The 25,772-nt window shown below is 43.1% G+C and overlaps 1 protein-coding gene across 1 annotated transcript in view; it reads left to right on the forward strand.

Annotated features, from left to right (window-relative positions):
- The window catches only part of PLEKHG1 (pleckstrin homology and RhoGEF domain containing G1), a 219,418-nt gene that overhangs the window by 109,179 nt on the left and 84,467 nt on the right, over nt 1–25,772 (forward strand). Inside the window, exon 3 of the mRNA XM_081829382.1 lies at nt 22,460–22,965. Coding sequence (XP_081685508.1) covers nt 22,558–22,965 — 408 coding nt within the window. The 5' untranslated portion in view covers nt 22,460–22,557. The remainder of the gene's footprint in view (nt 1–22,459; nt 22,966–25,772) is intronic.

Raw genomic sequence — 25,772 nt, forward strand, 5'->3', positions numbered from 1 at the left:
TTTTTTATTAAAGATTTTATTTATTTATTTGAGACAGAGAGAATGAGAGAGAGAGAGCATATGAGGGGGGGAGGGTCAGAGGGAGAAGCAGGCTCCCCGCCGAGCAGGGAGCCCGATGCGGGACTTGATTCCGGGACTCCAGGATCATGACCCGAGCCGAAGGCAGTCGCTTAACCAACTGAGCCACTCAGGCGCCCGAGGCCTCTGTGTATTAAAAATTTTATCTCCAGGGTTCAGAAAGAAATAAACACCGGTATGGGGTGCAGGATGGGGTTTTTTCCCCTTTCTAGGAAAAATGCTGATGATTAACTAATTGCCTCTGGGTGTCTTAAACGCCCAGTGTCAGAATGCACAAATGCTCTTCCAGGTGAGGGGGGACGGTTAATTCCTCGTTTTTTCTTGCCCATAAACCCAATCATACAGCCTTCGTTTATTTTGATGGGACCGGGATCTCCACTTCTAAGTCTTAACTTCTCCCCTATTATTTTTGTTAAAGTTACAACCAAACTAATGTTTTATGAGATGAGGCTGATATGTTAATTTGGGCATTTATAGCTGATCTTGGCTTGTTCAGAAAAGCATCGACCAACAAATCCCCACTTCCCTCCTTGTATGAGGGCCTGTGGATGGCTGGGACCCCCACGTGTTGCCAGATGACTCAGTGTGTCATTCTTCTGGGACTGTGGCTTTTGTCTTACTGTCCCAGGGTTTTTAAATGTCAAAAACTCCAATACCAGTTATTTGTGTGTTTGCTTTGGCAGAATTACCAATTAAATTGTTTCTTCTGTTGTGATTCCTTCATAAAGACCTTGAACAAATTCTAAACTTTATTGACCTGTTGTAGGCTTGTGAAAGACCTAGAAGGATAAAGATTTTGGTTAATAGGAAGCATGGAAAAACAGAAACAAGAGCTGAGAAGGTTAAGTGATAAAGACCTGCAGTGAACATTTTCCCCACCCTCCGCTGGAAACGTTTTCCCTCACTCCCTTCGCTAAATCTTTCCACAGTGCTTTTTGCTCTTAGCACTGCCCCCCGCCCCAAGCTTTTCTAGAACAACACACAAGTGATATTTTAAATTCTTTATGTTTCATTTTTATAAGACTCACAGACTGTAGAGAAATACATTGTTCTCACCAGATTATGTCTAGTCATCGGGTCATTCTAGGACTGCATCCAAATGTATCCATGTACAGCCAGAGTCAAATGGCTCCAGGCTGCAGGGCCAGGAAGGTCATGGAAAGGAGTGAGAGGGATGGGTGTAATACTGAAGGGGGTGGTGGGGACTGGGGCAAACGGAGCGTGCACGGCCAGAGTAAAGGAAGCAAGCTCAGCATCCCCATTGCTGCTAAGCAGGACTGTCTGACCAGTGGTAATTAATGTTAATTGTCCCTTTATTTGCTACTCTCCCTCCCCAAGCAAAAAAAAAGTCTGGATTTTAATGGGAAATATCCTGATGTTCAAAATTTGGTTCATCAGTTCAAAGAAATTTAAAGAAAGTCTTCAGGTCCCACTGTGCCTGCTCAGGCTCAGATCATAACTGTTGGGGGTCTTCAGTTCACACCAGGGCTCACCAGCCCTAGGGGTATGGGTTCAGTCACATTAAAAAACTAAACTTTGCCACTTCAGTGTCCCTTCCCACTGGCACTGGGACAAGACCTTCTCCTCCCAGGCTGTGCCTCCCTGGTTCCCTATTCCCCCTCCCCACGCTATCACCACCCTTTGTCCAGGATGCCTACCCTCCCTGGGACCTCTGCCCTGAGATATTTGAGGTCCCCAACCTTCCCACGGGGTTCACCTGGTTGGCCACCCATCCCCCATCCCCAAGCTGCTGGTGCTCATCTCTGTCTTTATGGGGAAAGGGCTCCCTTCCTCTTATGCTTTCTTCCCTTCAATAGAAGAACCCCATAGCTAAGTTGCCTGAGATGTTACAGCTGTCCTCTCCCTCCGTCCCACTCTCTCCTCCTCTCTCCCCCTCTCTCCTCTGTCCCCCTCTCTCCACCCAATTTCCATGGAGGCTCAACCAGGACACCCATTACAATGAATTTGTTCTAATCACCATAATTGCCTGTGTATAAAGATTATGAGCTCCTAGGATAATTTAGAACTAGCCATAACTTTTCATTATCTGTGTATTATAAGAGCATAATTTTTGCAGTGGTACAGTTATATTGACTTTTATGTTACCTCTATTCCAGAGGTATATTTCGGCTGGTACTTGGTTGGGATGCAACCCCAAATTATATACCTCTGTGGTAAAATGAGCTGTTCCATAATCTACATCCTAACCTGGTTTCCAGAATGCAATTTTGCAGAAAGTAGAGATGATGTCAGTAAGTAAAAAGCATGATCTTGATGCTAGTGGTCTCCTGTCAGATGATGCTGTTAAAAATGTTTGTGGGGAAAAAAAAAAAAAAAATGTTTGTGGGGAGGGGCGCCTGGGTGGCTCAGTTGGTTAAGCGACTGCCTTCAGCTCAGGTCATGATCCTGGAGTCCCGGGATCGAGTCCCGCACTGGGCTCCCTGCTCAGCAGGGAGTCTGCTTCTCCTTCTGACCCTCCCCTATCTTGTGCTCTCTCTCTTTCATTCTCGCTCTCAAATTAAAAAAAAAAATGTTTGTGGGGAATCTCTCTGTTGATAATAGTTGAGTTAAGGTGTCCACACAGTTCTACCACATAAGGGATTATAGGTAATTTAAAATAGTTTCCCTATACAAACACCACGTGCTCCTGGCTTTTGCATCAACTCCTGGTTATCTAACTGTAATAGTGGGACCACATTTAAGATCATCAAGTTACATAAGAGCCTCAAGAGAGACTGTCGAAGGATTTAAGAAGTGGGTCATCATGTCAACATATCCCCCCAAACCATGGAATCTTAGGTTTATAGATTTTAAAAGTGTTCTTAAATGTCATAGTCTCCTGAGTTCTCATTTTACTAATCCAGAGGAATTTGGAACCTAAAGAGCTTAGTGACTTGCCCAAGATGACACAATTGTCAGTAGAGCTAAGGTTCCACGCATCTCAACCTGGGTCCGGGGTCCCTTCCACACGTCATGAGCAATAAATCATGGTTGGAATTGAACAAAGTAAGTTCTGTTGGGGGAATGGCTTTTATTATTCCATCACTAGGATGATAACCAGTGATCATTGTAAAAATCTGACTCCCCGGTACTCTCAGAGCAGCTTCATCCAGTGGGGTCTGCCATTTTGTTATGTCCTCATTTACACAGACTCCTAAACAGATACCATGTTTGGAGCCATACTGGCACTGGGAGGTTGTCCCTGGCTTTAGATCTCCTAGGAAAGGTGACCACGTGCTTGGGAAGTACTCAAGGCTCAAATGCACATGGTCAATCCATAAGTCCCCTGAAAGTAGTAAGACAAACTGAGTGCGGTGACCCCCTCCCCCAGTCTGTCCTTTTGTGACCCTTCTCCTTTTAGGGCTCCTCTGATGTTCACTTTAATCTGATTATACTTTGGTGAAAATGCTGGGCAGGGAAGTTTACATCGTGATGCGCTGTCACCATACCTGATAAGGAGCCCTGTCCCAGTGATTGGGCAAGAAGAGAGTCATGGTTACTGCCTAAGCAGCTCTGCCCAGTGCCTGGACGGGACAGAAGAGAAGCCAAGAAGAGAGAGGCTGATACGTTAGGATTGGAGGACGGGGTCACCCCAGAGTAGAGAAGAAAACTAGAAGATACTTTAATAAGGAGGCATTGTTGCACTTAAAATAGTTACATAATGCAACAGTATATTTGCAAACAAAATTGTCCAGGGACAAATCTGCGCTCAGTGGCGACTGCGGGTGAAATGCGAAATATACCAGCAATCCACACTCACAGGACATAAGACTACCTGGACGGTCTCTCCTCTCTGCCTGGCTTCCCCAAGCTAGCTTCTCAGCCTTCAGATGTCAGTTCACACATCCCTCCCACAAGGACACTTTCCCTGAGCACCCCAAACCAGGCCTGGTCCCCCCTCTGTATGTTTCCATAGCAGCCCATGCCTTCCTTGGATTGTATACATCTCACATAGAATTCAACACTTCTGGGGCGCCTGGGTGGCTCAGTTGGTTAAGCGACTGCCTTCGGCTCAGGTCATGATCCTGGAGTCCCGGGATCGAGTCCCGCATCAGGCTCCCTGCTCAGCGGGGAGTCTGCCTCTCCCTCTGACTCTCCCCCTCTCATGCTCTCTCTCTATCACTATCTCTCTCAATCAATAAATAAAAATTAAAAAAAAAAAAAGAATTCAACACTTCTTCATGTGATGGCCTAGTGTCTGTCCCCCTGGCCACACTGTGCCTTTTGGGGACAGGATGTTGCTGCATCTGAAAGTATGACTTAAGAGGAGCAGGGAGACCATTTACTTTCCAGAGGAATGGTGTCTTTGCAACATTTTTTACAGTAGTAAGTTGTTATAAAGGTTAAAATTCTGAAAAGACTTCGCTGGAAGCCACAGGAAAGCAAGATCTTGAGACACGTCGAGAAGGTGGTCACAGAGTGGCGCCATTTTCAAGCACGCTCCCCACAGCACAAGGGGCAAACTCCCCATCCTCCACACCACTGAACCCTAGCCCCCAGGAATCACTTAGGGTAGTTACTCGATAAATATTGGAATAAAGAGGCAAATATGTATGGGCGACTTGATAGCATCTCAAATAATTAATGCACTTCAAAATGGAGGTGAGGTGTGATTTGTCTTATGTTTTCCTGAAGTGGTCCTTGAAGAACTTCCGCTAAATGTGAAAAAATAAAGATTCGGACTGCCCAAAGTGTGATGGACTATCTGAGCAGGGATCAAATGGCAGGACCCAAGCAAAGACTCGGCATATCTAGTGAGCTACTATTAAGTGGTAATTTGAACACCAAGTGAGGAATTAGATTAGAAAAACTCAAAGTATCTTTCCAATACCAATATCCTGCTGTCTTAGGATTAAAATCCATATATCCCCCACTCAAAAATAAATTCCATAAAGGCAGGACTTGTTAACTGTTCATTGGTATGTCTTTTGTGCTTACGGCACATAGTAGCTGCTCAATAAATATTGTTGAGGAAATGCATTATATCAGTAGATATCAAATTCAAAAATATGTTTCTGGCATAGAATAGGTTCTAATTAAATGTCTATTTCATTGACAAGAGTCAAGCAGGCCATGAACCAAAAAAAAAAGGGTTAAAATTTGGCAGTAGGCCCCCCAGTAAAAAGCTGTGGTTAACATTCTGACTAAGCACGTGAAGTCAAACTGCTTTCAGCTTTTCAGACCAGAGATCCTGGAGTGCGTATAAAATTGTATCAGCCAGGGACCTGACAGGAAAACTGAATTAGTTCAGCTGGCTCAAATGGAGAATTTAATGAAGGGGTCACTTCATTAAAGGTGGTGTGGCTAAGGGAGCCAGCAAGGAGTGTGACGCACCCAGGGACTGAAGCAATGGCAGGCAGCCTTAACCACTGCTCTTGGGCACAACCCAGAGGGACCCCTAAGGGATAAGGGGACCCAGTGAGAACTGGAACCATGGAGGTGGGGCTACCTCTGATGCAGCCACTGCTGAACACCTCTAGGCGTCTTGTCAGCCCCCTTTTCCATCTCCTCTACCTCATTATATTGGGGCTTTCCAATAGCCAAACCCAGCAGAAAGCCACCCGGCAGAAAGCCAGGCATGCAGACCTGGGCAGAGCAGGGCAGAAGAAGATGGGGTTGGGGATGGTGTCAGCACAGGGGAATAACTATCACATAAATCAATTTCGTTCTTCTTTTTTTAAATTTTATTTATTTACTTGAGAGAGAGAGTACACGGAGGGGAGGGACAGAGGGAGAGGGAGAAGCAGGCTCCCCGCTGAGCAGGGAGCCCGATGCGGGGCTCAATCCCAGCACCCTGGGATCAGGACCTGAGCCGAAGGCAGACACTTAACCGACTAAGCCACCCAGGCGCCCCTGATTCTACTTTGATTACACCAATAATATATATTCATTAAAGAAAATGTAGAGACTAGATCACAGTGGGTAATGAGGGGTCTCCCCCATAATCCCACCTCTCAACTGCTGGTATATTTTGGCTTTTTCTCCCTTTTTCTTTCATGTACTTGTACAGGATTCGAAAACTTCTATTCAGAATAAACCAAAGTAAATTGGGTTACACTTGTTTCTTGGCCTAATTAAGATGAAACCTGCAGCCTAACAGAGAGCTCTGTTTCCCTTCCTTTGTTCTCTTAACATAAACAAGTTACTTCATGTATCTCTGTGGGAACTGGAAAGTAGGCAAGTGTTTAGACTCACAAAAACTTGCAGCAAATTTGGCTCTCAGCTTGGTTACCTTGTAATTAAATATAAGATGAAAGATGAGTCCAATGGAGCTCACTCTCCAAGACTGGGAGGGGAATCGAAGTGAAGGCAGCCCCACGTCGCTTGATTTTACTGTCAACATAAAGTTACTATCCACTTTTAATATCACTTGAAGGGCAGCTTGAATAGGAGGAAGGACAGTTTAGGAAGACTGAGCAGATACGTGTGTATATAGTTCTTGTTACCTCTGATTCATAACACTTGTCACACTTGTCACTAACTATCTGATGCTTGTCTAGTCCTGCTAATCAGAAGGCAAAGCCAGCGCCCATTCATTCACTGAGCCCAGCACAGAACCTGGCATTGACTAGGTTCCCAGTCAGTGAGGGTGAGTGGTTGGCGCTGTTAAAGTAGAGAAAAGATGTGAAGGGAGAAAAAGGGTCAGCAGGTTGTTGCTGTGTGTGCCAAAGTGCTAAAAGGCAAAGATCATCAGTACACACGGTGATAGATGTGTGTTTATGACCATTGTAATAATATACATCTCACCTGGCAGCCCTCTTTGCCTTCTTCAGTTTAAAAAAGAAATCCTGGAAGGGCGCCTGGGTAACTCAGTCGTTAAGCGTCTGCCTTCGGCTCGGGTCATGATCCCAGCATCCTGGGATCGAGCCCCGTATCGGGTTCCCTGCTCAGTCAGAAGCCTGCTTCTCCCTCTCCCACTACCCCCCTGCTTGTGTTCCCTCTCTCGCTATGTCTCTGTTAAACAAATAAATAAAATCTTTAAAAAAAAAATAAAAAAGAAATCCTGGAAAGTAATAAATCATCTCAATCCCTTTAGGGAAAAATAAGTTCTGCTTTCCTGGAGTGGGATCCATCCTGGGCCCTTTAGAAATTTCTACATGAATGGGATTGGTCTCGTGACTTGGCCCAGGAGGCCACGGGAATAGCCCAACCGACCCCTCTTCAGTTCTAGAAATGAGGTAGCCTCCCCCGCAATAAATCCATTTGCTGTTAAAGGTTAAGCTGTCAGCCACTGCGACCTTGAAGGTAGCCTTGGGATCGGGGGAAGGAGATGGGTGGTGGTGACCCCATAGGATGGCAGGAACCATGCAGAAGATTCAGCTGCAGTTCAGAAGAGATTCTGACTGCCCTGTGCAGCTTGGCTGTGTCTCCCCCACAAGCCTCGTACTCACCTCTGCTGCTTCTGACCTTCGACTCTCTGAACCAACCATCGCAGCACTGAGTCTGCAGGCTAGGGGTGCAGCTGGAGATGTCTACCTGGCCTCGTCCTTCCCTCTCACTCCATCACCTGGGAGTTGGGGAGTGGGGTGGGGGAAGCCGGCCAAGAGGGTTTGTCTCTGTCCTCTGCCAGCAGGTGAAATGGTTTTGCAAGCTCACATAAAGGTTATGAACCTCCAAGGCTGTTACTCTAAAACAAGAATCGGTTCTTGTTTTAATTATGATTTTGGAAAAGAGTGCTATGGGATATCAATAAAGTATCCAAGCCCTTTTTACAAGTTCAAGTACATTTTTTTGAAGAGTGTTTTCAGAAGATAGAGTGTGTTGAATGCCTTTCGTTATGAATGGATTAGATGTGTGTTATCTCCTGGAGAAAAATGTGTCTGGAAACATATTGCATTCTTAGAGGGATAATTAGTTCATTGTGCTTAGCACAGCGAGTCCTTCCATGGTGTCCTTAAAGATGGGACTGATCTAGGAATGAAAGCAAGAGACGATTTGCAACATATTGCTTGCTCGATATCTAAAAATTGTTCAGTTCAGAAATAACTAAGACTTGATTTCATCGTCTCTGGACAATAAAGACCAAAACATCCTAATAGAAGAACAGAGTGAAAAACAGAGCTAATAATTGTCCTAGAGTTGGAGGAATGAGCCCATGGAGGAACTCCTGAAACAGCAGAATTTTAGAGCCCCGGAGTATGTGCCTTCCTTCCAGGCGATCTCAGCTGACTTTCTTGGCCAACTAACATGATCGAGAAGTTAAAGCATGACTTGATTGCAAGGTAAAGAGTTGACTGTCAGAAAGTGTTGTGCATAATGGGCTTTGTGTGTTTGTTTCCTAAAATTCTTAAGACCATGACTCAATACTGACATTTTAGTGCAGTAGGGGGTAAGGAATTATGTATTCAGGTGGATGGTTTGAGTCCTGGGAAACCATTTATTATTTATAGTTTGGTTTCTGTGATTAGATTCAATACTTCAGGGCTAACAACAAAAAAAAATAATACTTTCATTTAATTTCTCCTATACGTGAGTGCTTTTGTCTGCCTTAGATCTATATCTTTTGTTGAGAGTAAACACTTTTTAAATTTGCAAAGACAAACTCACTTACCATTAAAATTATTTCACTTTGAGAAGAGTCTCTTAGAAAGAAAAAAAAAAACAGATTAGCTTTTTTTGTTTGTTTAATAAAGTATATAGTTTCGTTTGTAGAACAATAGCAAGGCAGGATTTATGGTTAGTGACATTTTCTGGGTTTAGAGTAGGCTGTCTGGAAGAGTGTATATAGATTTTTAATAAACACCCGTGATGCAGAAGGGTGTTAGTACATTACATCTCACTTTCAGGAGGAAGGTCAGTGTGTCCTTCAAAGGGACATCAGCGGGGCTGTGAGGCACCTCTTGGCAGGCAAGCGGTTCTAATGTTTGTCATATTTATTCTGTGGCATGTACTTAGAAAGAGGTAATCTTGTGCCTCATTCTTTCAAATAAAAGAGTTCTAATAAACTAAAAATATTAAGGATGTTTTGTCAATGGCCTGTGCTTTAAAAAACGGTTGGTTTTACCATTTGTTTTGGGAAATGTATTACGATGGCATTATCTCAAATCACAAGATAACCAGGCCCCCACTCCAGCATTTTAATTGTTATGTTCTGTGTATAAAATATTAGTTGTGTTTTGAAGCAAAGCCCCTTGTAACTTCTAGCACCTTTGTATCTGAAAATGTGAGATTATTTTCTAAATCTGCCTTATCCGGTATTGATCGTATAAAGCAAAATCTTTCCCTGAATTCAAAAAAACAGCGTGCGTGACTTTGTCCTTCTTCCTTTCACCAGGACATTCTTTCGCCCTTTGTTGCCCAGCTCCTTGGAGCTGTTGCAATTAGGTCAGACCTTGTTAAGCCCCTAGAACTGAGTGCTCTCTCTGTGTCCCCCGTCAGCCTCCCAGTCCTCCCCATTCTGTCCCATCCTGGCTTCTTCCTGAAAGGCCCATATGGTTCCTTGGAAGGATGCGGTCACCCACGCTAACTCACAGGACTGTGGCAATGACGCCTAACCCTTCCCAGGGGAGATGAGAGTGTTAACTGACAACTTTTACCTTAAACCAAAAGGAGCTGGTTTCTCAGAGTAGAAGCTTGGGCCCTACGGCAGATTTCTGGGAAGGGATGTTTTTAAACAGTGGGGCTTTCTGGTCCTCTTCCAATTAGGCCACAAGGCTGGGCTGCACTTGGCTGGCTGGCCGGTTCGTGCCTGCTGGCTGTGGACAAGTGTCCTGTGGGTGCTGCTCTTTCACCCCTGGGCCTCCATCCCTGGTGGGGAAACTGGGAATCGTTCCTGCACTTCTGATTGTGTAACCAATGCTGCCCGCGAATGAACAAGAGCCGCTTTCCAGTAAGAGTATCTTTTTCACCCAACAAGGCATCAACGTACAGTTTATCTGCGGCCGATCTCACTATCATTTACAAGGAGCTTTTGCTGAGCAAACAGTCTTTTTTTTTTTTTTAAAGATTTTATTTATTTATTTGAGAGAGAGAATGATAGAGAGCGAGCACATGAGAGGGGGGAGGGTCAGAGGGAGAAGCAGACCCCCTGCTGAGCAAGAAGCCCGATGTGGGACTCGATCCCGGGACACCAGGATCATGACCTGAGCCGAAGGCAGTTGCTTAACCAACTGAGCCACCCAGGTGCCCGCAAACAGTCTTTTTCCCTGCTGTTCATATTGGCAAATAATTATACAGGAAGAAGCAGCAAGGATGCTAATGCTGGTGCCTTTTGCATGTCTTGGGGTTTATTTAACTCCGCGCCCAGGAGTCCAGCGGGGCCCCTGCAAGGACCGGTACCAGCTGGTGTGAGCGAGGTGGGGGATCAGAGATGGGAAGGACTGGAAAGCGAAGCCCTTGCAGAGTAAGGTGGAGCAGAGGGAGGGGCCTTAAGAGAACACTGGGGCACAGAAGGCTCTTTTGCTCTCAGGTGTGAAAGAACCTTGAATGTGGCTCAAGAGATGTTCCTCTCCCTTCCCTTTTCTCTTCCTCTCCGCTGTTAAGGTCTCTGTATTGTCCCTCCTTGGGCCTTTGCTCTGTTCATGTGTTAATTCACTTAGCAAATATGTGGTACTGGGATAAATAGAAAGGCAAAAAGAGAGAGAGAGAGAGAGTGTATGTGTGTGTGTGTGTATTCCCCGCTCTGAAAAAGCTAGATTTTTTTTTAAGTTCGATTTTAAGAGACTAGATTCAAAATCCTATGAACCACCCACGTTTCCAGGTGTGATAGAGAGTGGTTCCAGTTACCTGTGAGTGATATGAGCAGTGTTTCCTTAAGTTGATGATTTTGCTAAAACAGGAAACACAGGTGAAGTGACAAATGACTGACCCATGGGACCAAATACGCCCTGTGTTGCCCCTACAAAGCTGCCCTTCAAGTCAGGTCACTTGTCCAACGGGGATGTTTACTGACCGCCCAGCATTCACACTGGATACAGCCTTGCTGTTTTGTTCACTTACAATGTACGCAGCATCTCTCAGAAATGGCTTTTTTTTTTTTTTTAAAGATTTTATTTATTTGACAGAGAGAGAGAGAGAGCACAAGTAGGCAGAACAGCAGGGAGAGGGAGAGGAAGAAGCAAGCTCTCCACCGAGCAGGGAGCCTGACGTGGGGCTCGATCCCAGGACCCTGGGATCATGACCTGAGCCGAAGGCAGCTGCTTAACCGACTGAGCCACCCAGGCGCCCCTCAGAAATGGCTTTTAAGAAATGTTTCTTGGCCGGGTGCCTGCGTGACTCAGTCGGTTAAGCATCTGCCTTTCGCTCAGGTCATGATCCCGGGGTCCTGGGATCGAGCCCCACATTGGGCTCCCTGCTCAGCGGGAAGTCTGCTTCTCCCTCTCCCTCTGCCACTCCCCCATACTTGTTTTCTCTCTCTCTCTCTCAAAAATAAAAAATCTTTAAAAAAAATTAAAAATGGAGGTCAGGGCGCCTGGGTGGCTCAGATGGTTAAGCGTCTGTCTTCGGCTCAGGTCGTGATCTCAGGGTCCTGGGATTGAGTGCCGCATCGGGCTCCCTGCTCCTTGGGAGCCTGCTTCTCCCTCTCTCTCTCTCTCATGAATAAATAAATAAAATCTTTAAAAAATAAAAAAATTAAAAAAATAAAAATGGAGGTCAGTATGGAGGATTAAGAGAGTCCCCAAAGGGGTGCCTGGGTGGCTCAGTCATTAAGCGTCTGCCTTTGGCTCAGGTCCTGATCCCAGGGTCCTGGGATCGAGCCCCGCATTGGGGCCCCTGCTCTTCAGGAGGCCTGCTTCTGCCTCTCCCACTCCCCCCTGCTGTGTTCCCTCTCTCTGTCTCTCTCTGTGTCAAGTAAATAAAGAAAATCTTAAAAAAAAAAAAAAAAAAGGAGAGTCCCCACAGCCCAGGGAGGACCCTGCCTCACAAACTGCCTTTTCAGCATCTGTGATTTAGTGACTTCCGTCAAACTGGTGAATTTTGTGGGAGAGAAACCATTCCAAAAGTTGTCTTCTGAACTGACTGATCAGTTTCCATCAAAATGGCCTGCTTAAGTGGCCTTGCATATGTTCAGCCTTATTCGAGAGGAAATAGGCATTAAAGCAAATTATCCTATTATGTTGTTAGTTTAAAATCACTTAATAGGTATGATAGAAATAGCTATATTAAAGATGATCAGCTAATGTTATTTTCCATAACCACAAACGAATGCTTTAAATGAAACTTCTATTTAAAGGATGTTGATCATTTGAAAGAGTTTACATTTCCGTGTCTATACATGGGCATAATCCATAATTTGAGTTTTAACTCCATGGTGCAGTCATACCAGTTTTCAGTAACATTTTGTACTTTTGAAGACCCTTCAATTAAAGAACTCAATATCTTTTTCAAATATGAGCATTTTGAGTCTTTCTATAAAAATACATATAGCATTTTAAGGACAGGTGGCCTTAAGGAAACCAAAATCCAAAATAATTTGGAAGTCTCTTGTACTCAAGTGTTGGAGTTCGATCTTTCTGTCTTTTCCTACCTCATATTTGTGAATTAGAAGATCACAGAATTTGACTGTTTTTCTAAGAAATGCCTTTGAGTTTACATTTTAGATGTTTTTCTTCAGATGGGTTTTTAAACACTGTTTTTTTAAAAAATCAAACTTAAATGTATCCATGTTTAACGTTGCCTGCTTAAAACTGTATTAAATGTCTCGTTAAAGGAAACCAAGTGCCCAAACTTCCTCCAACTGTGTGGTTCCACCCGCAAACTTCAGTTTTAAAACTTACGTTAGAGATGTGTCCATTTACTTCGAAACACACTTATAATTCAGGAGGTGAACTTGAAAATATCAGCGCTCCTGAGATCTTGATTCTTTTGTGGAGTTTAATGAGAATGGTGGCCAGAGCCAGGAAGGTAAAGCCCAAGCCGCTTTAGGCGAGTGTGGGTTGTATTTGATGTTCACAAAAGAATGGCAGGCGCAGGGTGTTGCTCAGCGAAGTGTGCATTTTCAAGTTACCCACAGTGGGGTCTATTGTCCTGTTTCTCAACTGAATGATGTCATGTTTCATTTAAGGCTCTTGGTGATGCTGAAATCTGTGGTCTGCACACTAGGGGGGAAAAGGCAGTGAGAAAGTTGCAAATCAGGTTTTTGTAAAGCCTTTGTGTGTTGGGTTTTGAGAGATAAAAGCTGACTCATGCAATATTTCTACGGAAGGAGCTGCACGGACTAGTAAAGGCTTCTTGTTTTACCTGACTGAGCTCCCAGTGAGGTCACTGCATCAGCTGGAGGCAGACGATGTGGCTCAGCCCGGGAAGAGCACAGGTAGGTGCCCACGTGAATGTGCCCAAAGCACCGATGCCCGTGCGGGGACAAACTCGTGCCTTCCCTCTTGGAGCAGCCGGAGACGGTGCACCGTGGGGAGAACCCATTGCAGGGGCTTTTCTTTACAACACAGTGCAGGGAAAGCAGCTTGCTGGGATATGTTACAACTGTTCTGGTATAAATGCGATCTATGGAAACAAGTTATCCAACAATGGAATTAGTCCAGAAGGTGATTTTTTTTTTCTCTCTCTCTCTATCTGAACTGGTGTCTGAAATGGTTTTTGCCTTGTTTGGGTTTGGTTTTTTGATCTTTCCTTAAAGTTAGGTTGAAATATCTAGAGAGCTGGTGTTTGTGATTCTGGGGGGGGAAACGAAAATCCCAGGTTGCTGTGCATCGAATGCCCAGTATTTTAATGTGCTTTCTTTCTGAGGTTCACTGCAGGCTGAGCAGGGGGGCTGGAGGGGGGGGGCGTGGAATAAATGTTTGTAAATTTCGTGCTTAGCAACTGTAGTGGTGAAATTTAGTCTGAGTCTAGTGGGAACCAAAGTTGAGGAAGTAAATGCAATTTCCATTTTGAGTATTTATTGGTAAGAAATACTTTTGTTAGGAGGAATAATCGGGGTGAAGGAGGCATGCATTGTATTCAACACTGTTGCACGTTGGAAACTGATTATTTTAATGTAGTGATAGTTACATATTTCAAAGAAGATATATGGCATTCTTTTCCATTTTTCATATTGAACATAAAAATCAATTATTTTAATATAAAATATTTAAATATTTGATACAAACTGAGGTTGTGGTTTTAATTTCTTTAAATAACTTTTTTCAGAGTATAAAAGCAATACGCATGTGGAGGAAAGTGATATTTACAGATAAATATCAAAGGGAAAAAATCATCCATGCTCCTACTTGGTAAAACCAGTTCTAATATTTTATCATACCTTTCAATCTTTTTCTAATGTGGATAATAAATAAGTGGCATTTTAAATTAAAAATTGGGTTAAAAAAATAAAAAATAAAAAAATAAATTAAAAATTGGGTTCACATTGTACATATAAGCCGTCCATTTTACCAAACAGCATATTTTGTCCATTTTCTACACCCTTCAGAATTTGAAAGGACATGACATTTAATAGTTTTATATTGTTCCTTCTAGATGTATGTATTTACTCAGACCGCTCTTGTTGACACTTTGAATTCTCTTCCTCTTTTTCCCCAAGAAAATGTTTAGTGTACTTTGTGGATGGATTTATTTACTCAGAGTGCTATTGTTAGTCACTTGAATTTCTCCTCTTCTTCCTCCTCCCCCCTCCCTGCCCCCCTCCTCTCCTGAAAATGTTATTTAGCCTAATGCCTCCCTTTCAAATGTGCGGAAATGTTTTGGGAACTGAGTGCGTTCAATACAAATAGAGCCTTAATATATAGCTATCCTTGTTTAGTTACTGCCCTGAAACCAGTATTTCCACACTAACAGGAAGGTGCTATTCAAAGTGAAGCTGAAGCATAGATTTTTAATCTAAATTAAAAATAGAGATTTTTTTTAATAGCCTTTGGCAGAGTCACTGAACTACGTGTTAGCATCCAAGACCTGGCATTAGTAGGATGGAGAAGAAAATTGCTATTTTGCAGTTCCTGCGTATGCTGTGGTTCCAGCTAGGAATGGACCTGCTGTCTATTTCAGGGTTGGAGTCACATTCCGAAGGTTGGCTGGGATCATGGAGTCTGGCCACCTAACTTACACATGAGGAAACCTGAAACCCAAAGACCGTAGTACAAACCTTGAATGGTACAGGGCCAGGACATGAATGCAAACCCTCCAACCACAAGAGAGAGTGTTATGTCATAACCTAATTTCTGGCCCATCCTCTGAGCTCTTTCTATACACACAGTTGGGTACATATTCATTCCTTCACACACACACACACACACACACACACACACACACACACACACACACACACTATGTAGGCCCTTTTGGCCTTTAGCACATTGGTACTATGTGTTTTATGCAAGGAGCTTATGTTAAAGTGCATTTCCTGATCTCTAAGCGCCTTTTCCGCCCTACTGTTTTATGCCTCTATACTCAACTGCAAAGAATAGTGGACTAGAAATCAGAAACCATAGTCTCTGATCCACAGTCCAACTTTGAACCCTCTCTGTTTATTTTTCTCCCCTGTAAAATTTTAAGAAGTAATGACACATGTGAATGAACTTTGAGGCTTTAGTTTGTTTTGATTTGGGTTTTGTTTTTTTTTTTTTTTAGGATAATTTTGATGCAGAGTTAAAGCAGTGGCATATTATGGCAAAGCTAATCTGTATAATAGAGACTGTTCAGGTTATCTCTTGCTGCATAACAAATCATTCCAAACCTAGTGGTTTGGAACAACAACAATCATTTATAATCTCTCCAAGTTTTGTGAGTCAGGAGTTCAGAGGAGGCTCTGCTCTGTGGTTCTGAATCAGGGACTCAAGAAATGCAGTCAGACGTGAGAGTGCTGAGGTCACCTGGGAGGCTTCTCACTCACACAGCTGGTACCTTGGCTGGAAACACTCAAACAGAAGGCCCCAGAACAGCTAGGGTTGCTTGAGCGTCTCTCTCCGTGTCAGTGTGGTCTCACCACATGGTTTCTCCAGCATGTCAGCTTCAGGATAACCAGACTTTTCTATGTGGTGGCTCAGGGCATGTCCACACCCAGTTTTAACGCAAGCCTCCTTCTGTCTTCGTGCTCTGCCATATTCTAAGGCGCTGGTACCATGTTCATGGTTGAGGCAAGGTCCCTGCCCCGTTTGGGTTCCCGTGGGAAGGGAAAGAATGTGGAGGAATGATGATGAATGCTTGAGAAACAGATCCCCCCCAAAGGGGCACGTACCACTTCCACTAGCAAGGAGAACTTGACCACCATGCTGTTATGCATGGTGGGAAGGCCGGGAAGTGTACTCAGCTGAAACACTATTCGCTGAAGCCAACCATAAAGGTAAAAACAGCTGCATTTGTATAAAAGGCCTTAAGGGAATTCCCTTTTAACCAAACTGGCATGCCTGTGCCCTTGAATGTAGAAATTCTAGAGTCACCACTTAGCCGAGGCACTTTATCTATTAGCTGCATTAACTATCAACTACCTTAGCCACTGTATCCCTTAGTTTCCATCCACTGGCCTGGGAATCCATTAGTAAATTCCCTGAATATTTAGTATCAGACTGTACAGCTTGAAAGAATCTTTATTTTTGCTTTCTCATTCAACCTCTCGCCTCTTGTTTGAACAAGAGCATTTTCGCAAAACACCTTTTCCCGTTCTTGATCTTCTTGTACAAATACTGACTTAACTGACTTTTCTATGGTAACGCCATTTTTTTTAACTATTTACTTTGGAAAATTTTTTTTTTTTTTTTTTTTTTAAAGATTTTATCTATTTATTTGAGAGAGAGAATGAGAGACAGAGAGCATGAGAGGGGAGAGGGTCAGAGGGAGAAGCAGACCCCCCGCTGAGCAGGGAGCCCGATGTGGGACTCGATCCCGGGACTCCAGGATCATGACCTGAGCCGAAGGCAGTCGCTTAACCAACTGAGCCACCCAGGCGCCCTGGAAAATTTTTTTAATTTACAGAAAAGTTTCCAGGATCGTCCAGAGTTCCTTTACGTCTTGCATTGAGCTTCCCCTAATGTTAGCATCTGGCATCACCGTAGTAATTCGGTCAAAGCTAAGAAATTAACATGGTAGTATGATTTTTTTTTTTTTTTTTTTTTTACTTCTTTATTTCCAAAGAACTGCAGATAAGTATGAAAATCATGTTACCGGGAGTAAATACTCTGAGCATTAAGGAACATGTGAAATTGTGGTCCTGGCCTTGCCATTAATGGAAGAATCACGTTGGTATTTTAGAAATTTATGTTGCTGTCTGGTGGCTTTTATCTAGTGAGCTATCCACTATCTTAGAGGTGTAGAGCAGAGGAGGATTCTCCTCAAATACCAGGTGTTGTCTTTGACATGTGGAAATGTACATTTCTTATAACTTCAACTCTAAAAAGTTTTTTTCATTTGCTTTATTTGTATACAACTTTGAGGCTCTGCCTAAGACTGGCTGTGTATTAAATGGCTTTGCTGGCTGGGAGAAGAACTTCTTGCTTATACTTTAGTGTCTCTATCGGTTTCCCCTTTTTGAGAAATTCACAGGCAGTATAATAAGGAACTGCATAATTTTAGTTATTCATTGGTCTTGAGCGCAACACGTTCTCTTGATTTCCATGACTGCCCTGCCAAGGAACTCAGACTAGGTATTTGAAGTCTAGAATAGCAATGAGCAGAACTTGGAAATCCTGATCACTCATCAGCCCCAACTGTGCATAGAGTTCTGCCTTGCCTTGTAAAGCTCCTCTTGGGGGTTGTGACAAGGAGTGGTCAGCTGTGGACCCCTCTGTCCCCCCTTCAACATGTAAACATGGTCACGGGAAGCCTGGGCCTTAACTTGCCATGGAAAGTTCTGCCTCAGCCCTAAATCAGCCCGAGACAAGTTAGAGCCAAGAAGTGCTGCTTTTGATTCTGGCAGTGACATTCCAAAGGAGAGCAGTTAAAATGATGGAAGTTTGAGGAGCAAACAGAGAAAAGCCAAGGAATTAAATCTCTCTCACCTAGAAACAATTAGAGAGAGATTTGTCATGAAGTAAAATGTGGGAAAGCATACCTATGTGGAGCTCTATAGCCATTATTTTCCTTTTCTTGAGGATGGCACAAGAAGGACTATTTTATGTTCATGGCTTTGAGGCTGACAGTACTTCTGGCTGCAAGAATCATTTAGACTCTAAGACCTTCGACCTGGGTTTCCAGCACCACCTCTGGGTTTACCAAGGATCAGATGGATCAAGACCCTCCAGGCAGGCAGAACCAGCTTCTTTCAGGATATTCACCATCAAAAGACCCGCTGACGTGGGCCATCAGCAATGGTGGGCAAGTTCTCAGAAGATGCTATGTAATCTCCCAGTGTTTGGGTTTTGGTAAGAAGAAAGAGAGGTTATAAGAAGAAAAACAAAGCATCACATTAGCCAAATGTTAATACAGCCTGTCAGCATCCTTCACTCAAGGTGGAGGAAGAGGCTTTCTTGCTCTACAGCTTTCTATCTGGGTGTTGCCGTTTACCAGGGGAATGATTACCCCAATATCTAGTACACAGTGACTGCCTTCACCTCTGGTTTTTTTTTAAAGATTTTTTATTTATTTATTTATTTATTTATTTATTTATTTATTTATCTGAGAGAGAGAGAGAGAGAGCGAGAGCACATGAGAGGGGGGAGGGTCAGAAGGAGAAGCAGACTCCCTGCCGAGCAGGGAGCCCGATGCAGGACTCGATCCCGGAACTCCGGGATCATGACCCGAGCCGAAGGCAGTTGCTTAACCAACTGAGCCACCCAGGAGCCCCTCACCTCTGTTTTTATTAACTCATAACAGTAATGGCATATTAATGAATGGAGGGGAAGAAAAGACAACCTCGGAATTGTAGGCACCTCTCCATTCACTATTATTTGAATAAAGATTGATAAGGAAATAAATGTGACTCTTAACAGAACAATATAATGATCTAGAGGACTTCATTGTCCAACTAAAATACAATGCAGGTCACATAGATAATTTGTAATTTTCCAGTAGCAACATTAAAAAAAGCAAAATGAAACCAGTTAAAATAATTTTAAGAAGATATTTTATCTAACCCATTATCCCCAAATATTATTTCACCCTGTAATTAATGTAAAAATTATTAAGGCAGTGTTTTGTACTAAGTGTTTGAAATCTGGCATATATTTTATCCTTACAACATGTCTCAGTTTGGACTAGCTGCATTTCAAGTGCTCAATGGTCACATGGGGCTACTGGTCACATGTCAGGTACTGTGCTGACCAGGACAGCTCTGGAGATAAATATCAGTAATTGGTGTGCTATATTACGAAGAATAATCCAGACAGGGTAGAAATTTTAAATTATTTCAAGGGAGGTGAGAACAAGACTAGGCGGTTTTTATGAGGTCCATTTCCTCATGTGAGAAAACTAATTATCTTCTAAGCAATGAATCAACATAAAAATGTGATCCATTAGCAAATTCAGTCTCATATCGTATGAGACCTAGCATTAAATGTTTCACTTCTGTCCTTGGCAATTTTGGAAGGTGTTTAATTTGGGGCAGTAAGCTTGGTTAAATATTAGATACCAAATATCCCAAATACTCTATTTTATTTTATTTTATTTTTTTAAAGATTTTATTTATTTATTTGACAGACAGAGAGAAAGCACAAGTAGGCAGAGCGGGAGGCAGACAGAGAGGGAGAAGCAGGCTCTCCCCTGAGCAGGGAGCCAGACGTGGGGCTCGATCCCAGGACGCTGGGATCATGACCTAAGCCGAAGGCAGCGGCTTAATCAACTGAGCCACACAGGCGCCCCTCAAATACTCTATTTTAAAAGAGCCTGGTTGGCAGTCTGAAGAACAGGCTGGCCCAGCGGCCTAGAATACATGGCCTGGTATTAGAATATATGAAGCTTTACCTGGAACAGGGCCCAAATTCATGCTGCCATTTAAAATTTATCCATGAAGGGACACCCTGTTGATCTGAGTTTCATATCCCACTTTTTCCCACCTTTGAAGGTGTGAAAGGCACTCTCATCCCTAGCAGCCCAGCATGGACTCCTCTGAAACACCTGGCCACTTCTATTCCCCTTTAATCCCTCAGTCTCAGTATTGGCTGGCTAACTTGGCATGAAAGTAAAGAAGTGAGTCTCTATTGTGTTCATTTCTACCAATCCTGATAATGGATATGTGCCAAGAGTTTTATAACTGTTATAGTTTTCCATACTGGAGAGAAGGTGTGTCCAGGTCTTTGGGGAGTAGGTTGATGTGGACCTTTCCAGATGCCCTGGCTTTCATGGACAGTATATCCAGTTTATATTCGGTACTAAATCGTTGCCTCATTGGACCTTGGGGACCTTAAGAATAATCATATACTTCCCAAAGTAGTGCCCATTTCTGGAAGTGAGATCAACCGCATGGTTATGGTTATGATGGATGCCATCATGAGGGGAAGAAAACCTTGCTGGGTCTGCTTCTACTTTTGACTGCCTAGGACTTTCTTAACACCAGTCCCAAATGTGGGCATGTGTCTTCTGCTGTAAGCACACCTACATGCCTGGCTGATTCTTGGATTTTTGCCGTACTCAAGTTGGATTAGGCTTTTTGGGCAAGTGCATTTTAACTACTATAACCAATCCATGTTTTATAGGCCATAAAGTTGTTATAGAGCAAGCAGAAAGAATATTGCAAAAGCTTTAAAAATTTGTGGCAAGTTTATACCATGTGGTAGTGCTTATGCTGATAAATTACTCATTTCCTACATATTTCTTAGCATTCCTGCTTGTTGACCCAATTTAGTTCTTTGATTTTATATTTATAATTGTCATATTTGCATTATAGGTTGGCACTAATATTTGCCGTGAATATAAACTATCTGGAGAAAGTTAGGATGTGGAAGGATACAGACCGGATGGATTCTTTATATTCTAGAAATATCGCTACCAGCTCTTTGACAATCTTTATTACAGAGCCAAACCAAATTCATGTTTTGAAAAATGATCATCATATTCTTCTTGTTGTGTGTGTTCTGTTATAAACTTCCAAACATAAGTTGCACTCTTGTATTTTTCTAAGAAAACCCGTAGGCATGGATCCTGGTGGTAAGTAACCTGCCAAAATGACGCAAATGTCTTCGTTCATCACACTCTTCATTGCAAGGCATATTGTTCCATAAACTTGGGATCTCATTAGGGGAAAACAATGTTGGTCCTGCCTTGCAAATGAAGAAGACTGGAACTTTGTGTGTTTCACCAAAATAGCTTCTGTGAGTTTCTTTCACGTAGGGCCTCAAGATTTAAGTGCTACATAGATTAAATGACCTTTGGACTTCGCAGTTACTCTCTTCTTGTGCCCTCTTCTAAACACTAACGGCCCTTTCTCTTTAAAAATACATAATTTTTCTCATAATTGAGTTTCTATATTATTTAATTGTATTTTACCCTGCTGTGTTGTCAACTTTATGTGGGGAACGTTGTAGTTAATCAAGTATCCTCTGTAACAGTATAACTTCATGTGCACCACAAATGGGACATCACTTTTGTTTTGTTTTGTTTTTTTTAAAGATTTTATTGATTTATTTGAGAGAGAGCAAGCACAAGCAGGGGGAGAGGCAGAGGGAGAGGGAGTAGCAGACTCCCACTGAGCAAGGAGCCCGATGCAGGACTCGATCCCAGGACCCTGGGATCACGACCCGAGCCGAAGGCAGCCACTTAACTGACTGAGCCACCCAGGCGCCCCGATGTCAACTTTCAACTAGAAATTGAGAGAAATGTGTTGAGAGAGAAAGTTTGAAAGGACGTATGGGTCTTAATAGTTTGGCTTTTGTTGCCCAGGATCAGAAAGTTACTGTCCACCCGACACTTTTTTTTTCATGCCGTATCCAAGTGAAATGTGAAATTGTCAGCATCCGTTAAGTAGTGGTCGATCCAGGATGGTAGCTTAAAATTTTGTGGAACGAGAGTGGGATACTTAAAATGTAGATCAGTGTTTTGTAAAATTCCATATGAATCATGCAGGGTGTGTTTTAAGCACATAAGAATCACGTGCAGTGCTTGTTAAAGCTATCGAGTCCTTATGCCCTGACCACTGAGCCTTTGATTTGGTAAATCTGGACGGGTCTGCGTGTATGAGTCACTCCAGGTGATCCCACTTTGAGGCAGTGGCTGCTGGGCTTCTCGAACTTTATGCACAATGGCATTGGTGTCTTGGGAAAGTGCAGACTGAAGTTCAGCAGGTCTGGGGTGGTGCCTGAGACTCTGCATTTCTCACGTGTTCCCAGGTGATGCTTTAGAAACTCTGACTTTGCAACTCGACCCACCATGGGTGCCTTTGTATTTCCTTCTACAACGAACCCGCTACCTTTTTACTTTTGACCATATATACTTTGGGGCTAGGTTTTAACCTCCTTTAAACCTTGTCTGATGTAATTTAAAAATACTTTAAAAATGATTTAAAAATACTTTAAAAATGTAATTTTTTCTTTCTTTTGTTCTTTCCTTTAAAAAAAAATGAATATAGATGTGCATCCCTTGTGTCTTGAAGTGCCCTCAGCTGTAACAGAAACTCCAGATCGCAAGGCCTCCGCCAGGCATCCCCACACCCTGGAACCCAAGGCCATGGAGCTCTCCGACAGCGACCGCCCGGTCAGCTTCGGCTCCACGTCGTCCTCGGCCTCTTCCCGGGACAGCCATGGCTCCTTCGGCAGCAGAATGACCTTAGTCTCAAACAGCCACTTGGGCTTGTTTCACCCAGATAAGGAAGCCGGGGCCATAAAACTGGAGCTGATTCCAGCCGGGCCGTTTTCCAGCAGCGAGCTGCAGCGGGAAAGCCGGGCTGGGCCGCAGGACGCGGATGAGGGCGGCGACGTTCAGCCCCGGGCCCAGCGGGGAATGGAAGCAAGCGGGGCGAGCAGAACGGGGGCCGAGTCGGCCACCAGCCCCAAGCTCCTCTATGTGGACAGAGTTGTTCAGGAGATTCTGGAGACCGAAAGGACTTACGTGCAGGACTTAAAAAGCATCGTAGAGGTAAGGCAAACTTTCTTCTTTGGTTCTTTTAAAGCTTGTCGTGCAGGATAAATACGCTTGCAAAATAAAGAGCAAACAAAGCCAGGGATCGGGGATGTTTTGTCTCCTAAGACGCAGGAGTAGGGGGAATGTTTAAACAGACCATCACCTAAGAGGAACCCGAGGTCCATATTCGTTGTGTTAAAAATCCTCTTCATATTTGCAGTAACGCACTAATGATGTGGTAGAAGCAAGAACAAGGGTGCCAATGCGCCCACCAGTAGATTGTGTTAATAACTTCTCCACCTGAGAGCTCCAAGTGCTCCACAGGGCCTGGAGCAGGACTGGAAGTGTCCTGACTTGCAGATGTCAGGTGTATCCGGACTGAATCCATCCGGCTATCTCCACCTGAATCACGATTGTCTACTGGTGTCTGGGAGCTTCCCAGACAGGTACTGTGTCCCACCTCCAGAGACTGTGATTTCAGGGGCCTGGGGTATGGCCCCGGCAGAGGGCTGGTGGAAGATCCCCAAGGGATTCAGTTGAGCTTGGGAGCCACTGTTTGATGCTGTCCTCTATTGGTTGGTGTTTGGGGGAAGGTAGGGAAGGGAAGAGAAAAAACCTGGGCTTTGTCTTGTCTCGGGCATTTACTTTCTTTTCACTTTGATAGTGAACAAGTTTGCGTAAATTATTTGACCCCATGTGAATTGGGCTCAGCTGATGGGCCAGATTAGGTACTCTGGAAACTGAGTTATGAATTGACTTTGATTTATAGATAGGTTTTTAAGGATAAAATAAAAATTACCAGAGCAGCTCACATACTAACTCATTCTCAATTAATGATTAAAAATATGAATATTTTAAAGATAAATTTATATACTATAAAGCTGGACCCACATTGCTGCCTGGGAATATACCAAGTTCTTTGATTTGTTAGTGCCCTCTTCCTGTTTTAGACTTTTAATGTAAAATGTTTCAGAGTATAGTGGGATATTTGCTGATGAGCACATTCTGCACCAAATACATGCATTCTTACAGCTTTAGAAAAAAAAATTCTGAGGCATAATTGTGTGTTGAGTTCCATAAATGACAGAACCAGACGCTGTCTACTAAAAATAGTTATGACATAACTTCCTGGTAAAAATAGAAAAATCAATTGATGCTCAACCAAAACAATATGGGATACCAAATGTAGAATACAGCAGGCCAATTTTCTTTTTAATTTCAACAATGATGTCATTTGTACTTGCAAAGAAATACCTGTGAAACTGCCAAAAATTTTGCAACCTCTCAGGAAATCCATGGTTGTCAAAGCTTGCTTTGGTCTGTCCTTTTTCTTTTCTTTCTTGGAAATCTCTCCACCTGACCAAAATTCACCATACTGAGAGAGAAGCCGTAAGTTTCTGAACTGATATTCCATGAACACTGTTGTTTTTTTCTGAGGCTGGTTGCTAAACCTTGGTGAGAGGAAATGGGTAAGATCTGAACAAAAGGGGACCGATAAAGACAGGATATTTTCTGCTAAGAAAGTTTCAGTAGAAGTTCTATTCCAAGCTGCCCAGATGTTCATGCCTTTTTTTTTTTTTCATGATTGGTGAATTGACCATGTTTTACACTGGGGGTTGGTGGACTTTTTCTATAAAGAGCCAGAGAGTAAATGTTAGGGTTTCTGGGCCCTGAAGTCTCACTTATAATCGCTCAGGTCTGCTGTTGTGGCTCAGATGCAGCCACAGACATGATGTCAATGAATGAGTATGGATTTTCCAGTAAAACTTTAGGGCGAGGTTTGACCCAGGGGCCATAGTTTGAGGCTCTGAATTGGTGCCCGTGTTTCATTAACTCTAAAATGAGACTAAAAAGTAGTACCCACTTCATAGGATTAGTATGAGAATTAAATACATGAACAGGACAGGATGTGGCACATAGCAAGCAGTTAATAAGAGGAAGAGTATCCTCATCAGCAGCCTCCTCCGAATTTGCTGGTTGAGAGTGGTCACCATTCAACTATACTGTGTTTTACCTAAAGCCTTTCACAAAAATAAACAGGTTAGTCAGTTTGCTACAGCAGACATTTAATTAGGAAAAAAATGTAAACCGGTGATCCCAGCATTACTATTTTGAATGCAACTGGATTATTTCCAATGAATCCACTGAAAACCTGAGGTGACGCATAAGGTGACACATGAGGATGTTGGGAGGAAGAGTATTTGGGGCAGAAAAGTCCCAAATGCAGTGGGAGGCACCCATGTAGGTCGAAGTAAATGCTGCTTTGTTCCAGAATTCACCAGAATGCTTTGGCTTATTTACCCTCTCCACCTAGAAAAAGCCAGACTCTTTAGATGAGGGATTAGTTGTCACAGCCTTTTCTTCACGTACTTTTGTTATGGGGCCACCTCTGTTTCTCAAGATCACAATTTTCACAGAATGGTTAAACTCATTTTATCTAGTTCTTTCCTTGATGAAGAATAATCAATTATTTTTCTACTTGCAGCAACTCTACCCAATAAAGACTGTGAAAATCGATATTCTTTTAAAATACAAAGTGTCGATTCCATTCAAATGTGTTTTCCTTGATCCATTCCTAACTTATTTTTATAATTCTGTAGCCGACTTCTCTCAGATCCTCAATTTTTCAAATGCAGAATTTCAAAATGGGAAAAGAGCTGCTCATTAACAACCTGCTAATACAAGTTCTCACCACACCTAAGGGGTGGAGCTTGTTAGTTGGCTCCTTCTCAGCAAGAATTATTTCTGAGGGGGAAAAAAAAAAGTCTAAGCATTTATAGAGATACTGGTAAGGCATGTTTCATCTGTGCAGGAGCACATTT

Source organism: Leptonychotes weddellii, chromosome 8 (assembly GCF_054177405.1).
Source record: "Leptonychotes weddellii isolate Sample4059 chromosome 8, ASM5417740v2, whole genome shotgun sequence".
Classification (NCBI taxonomy): Eukaryota; Metazoa; Chordata; class Mammalia; order Carnivora; family Phocidae; genus Leptonychotes; species Leptonychotes weddellii.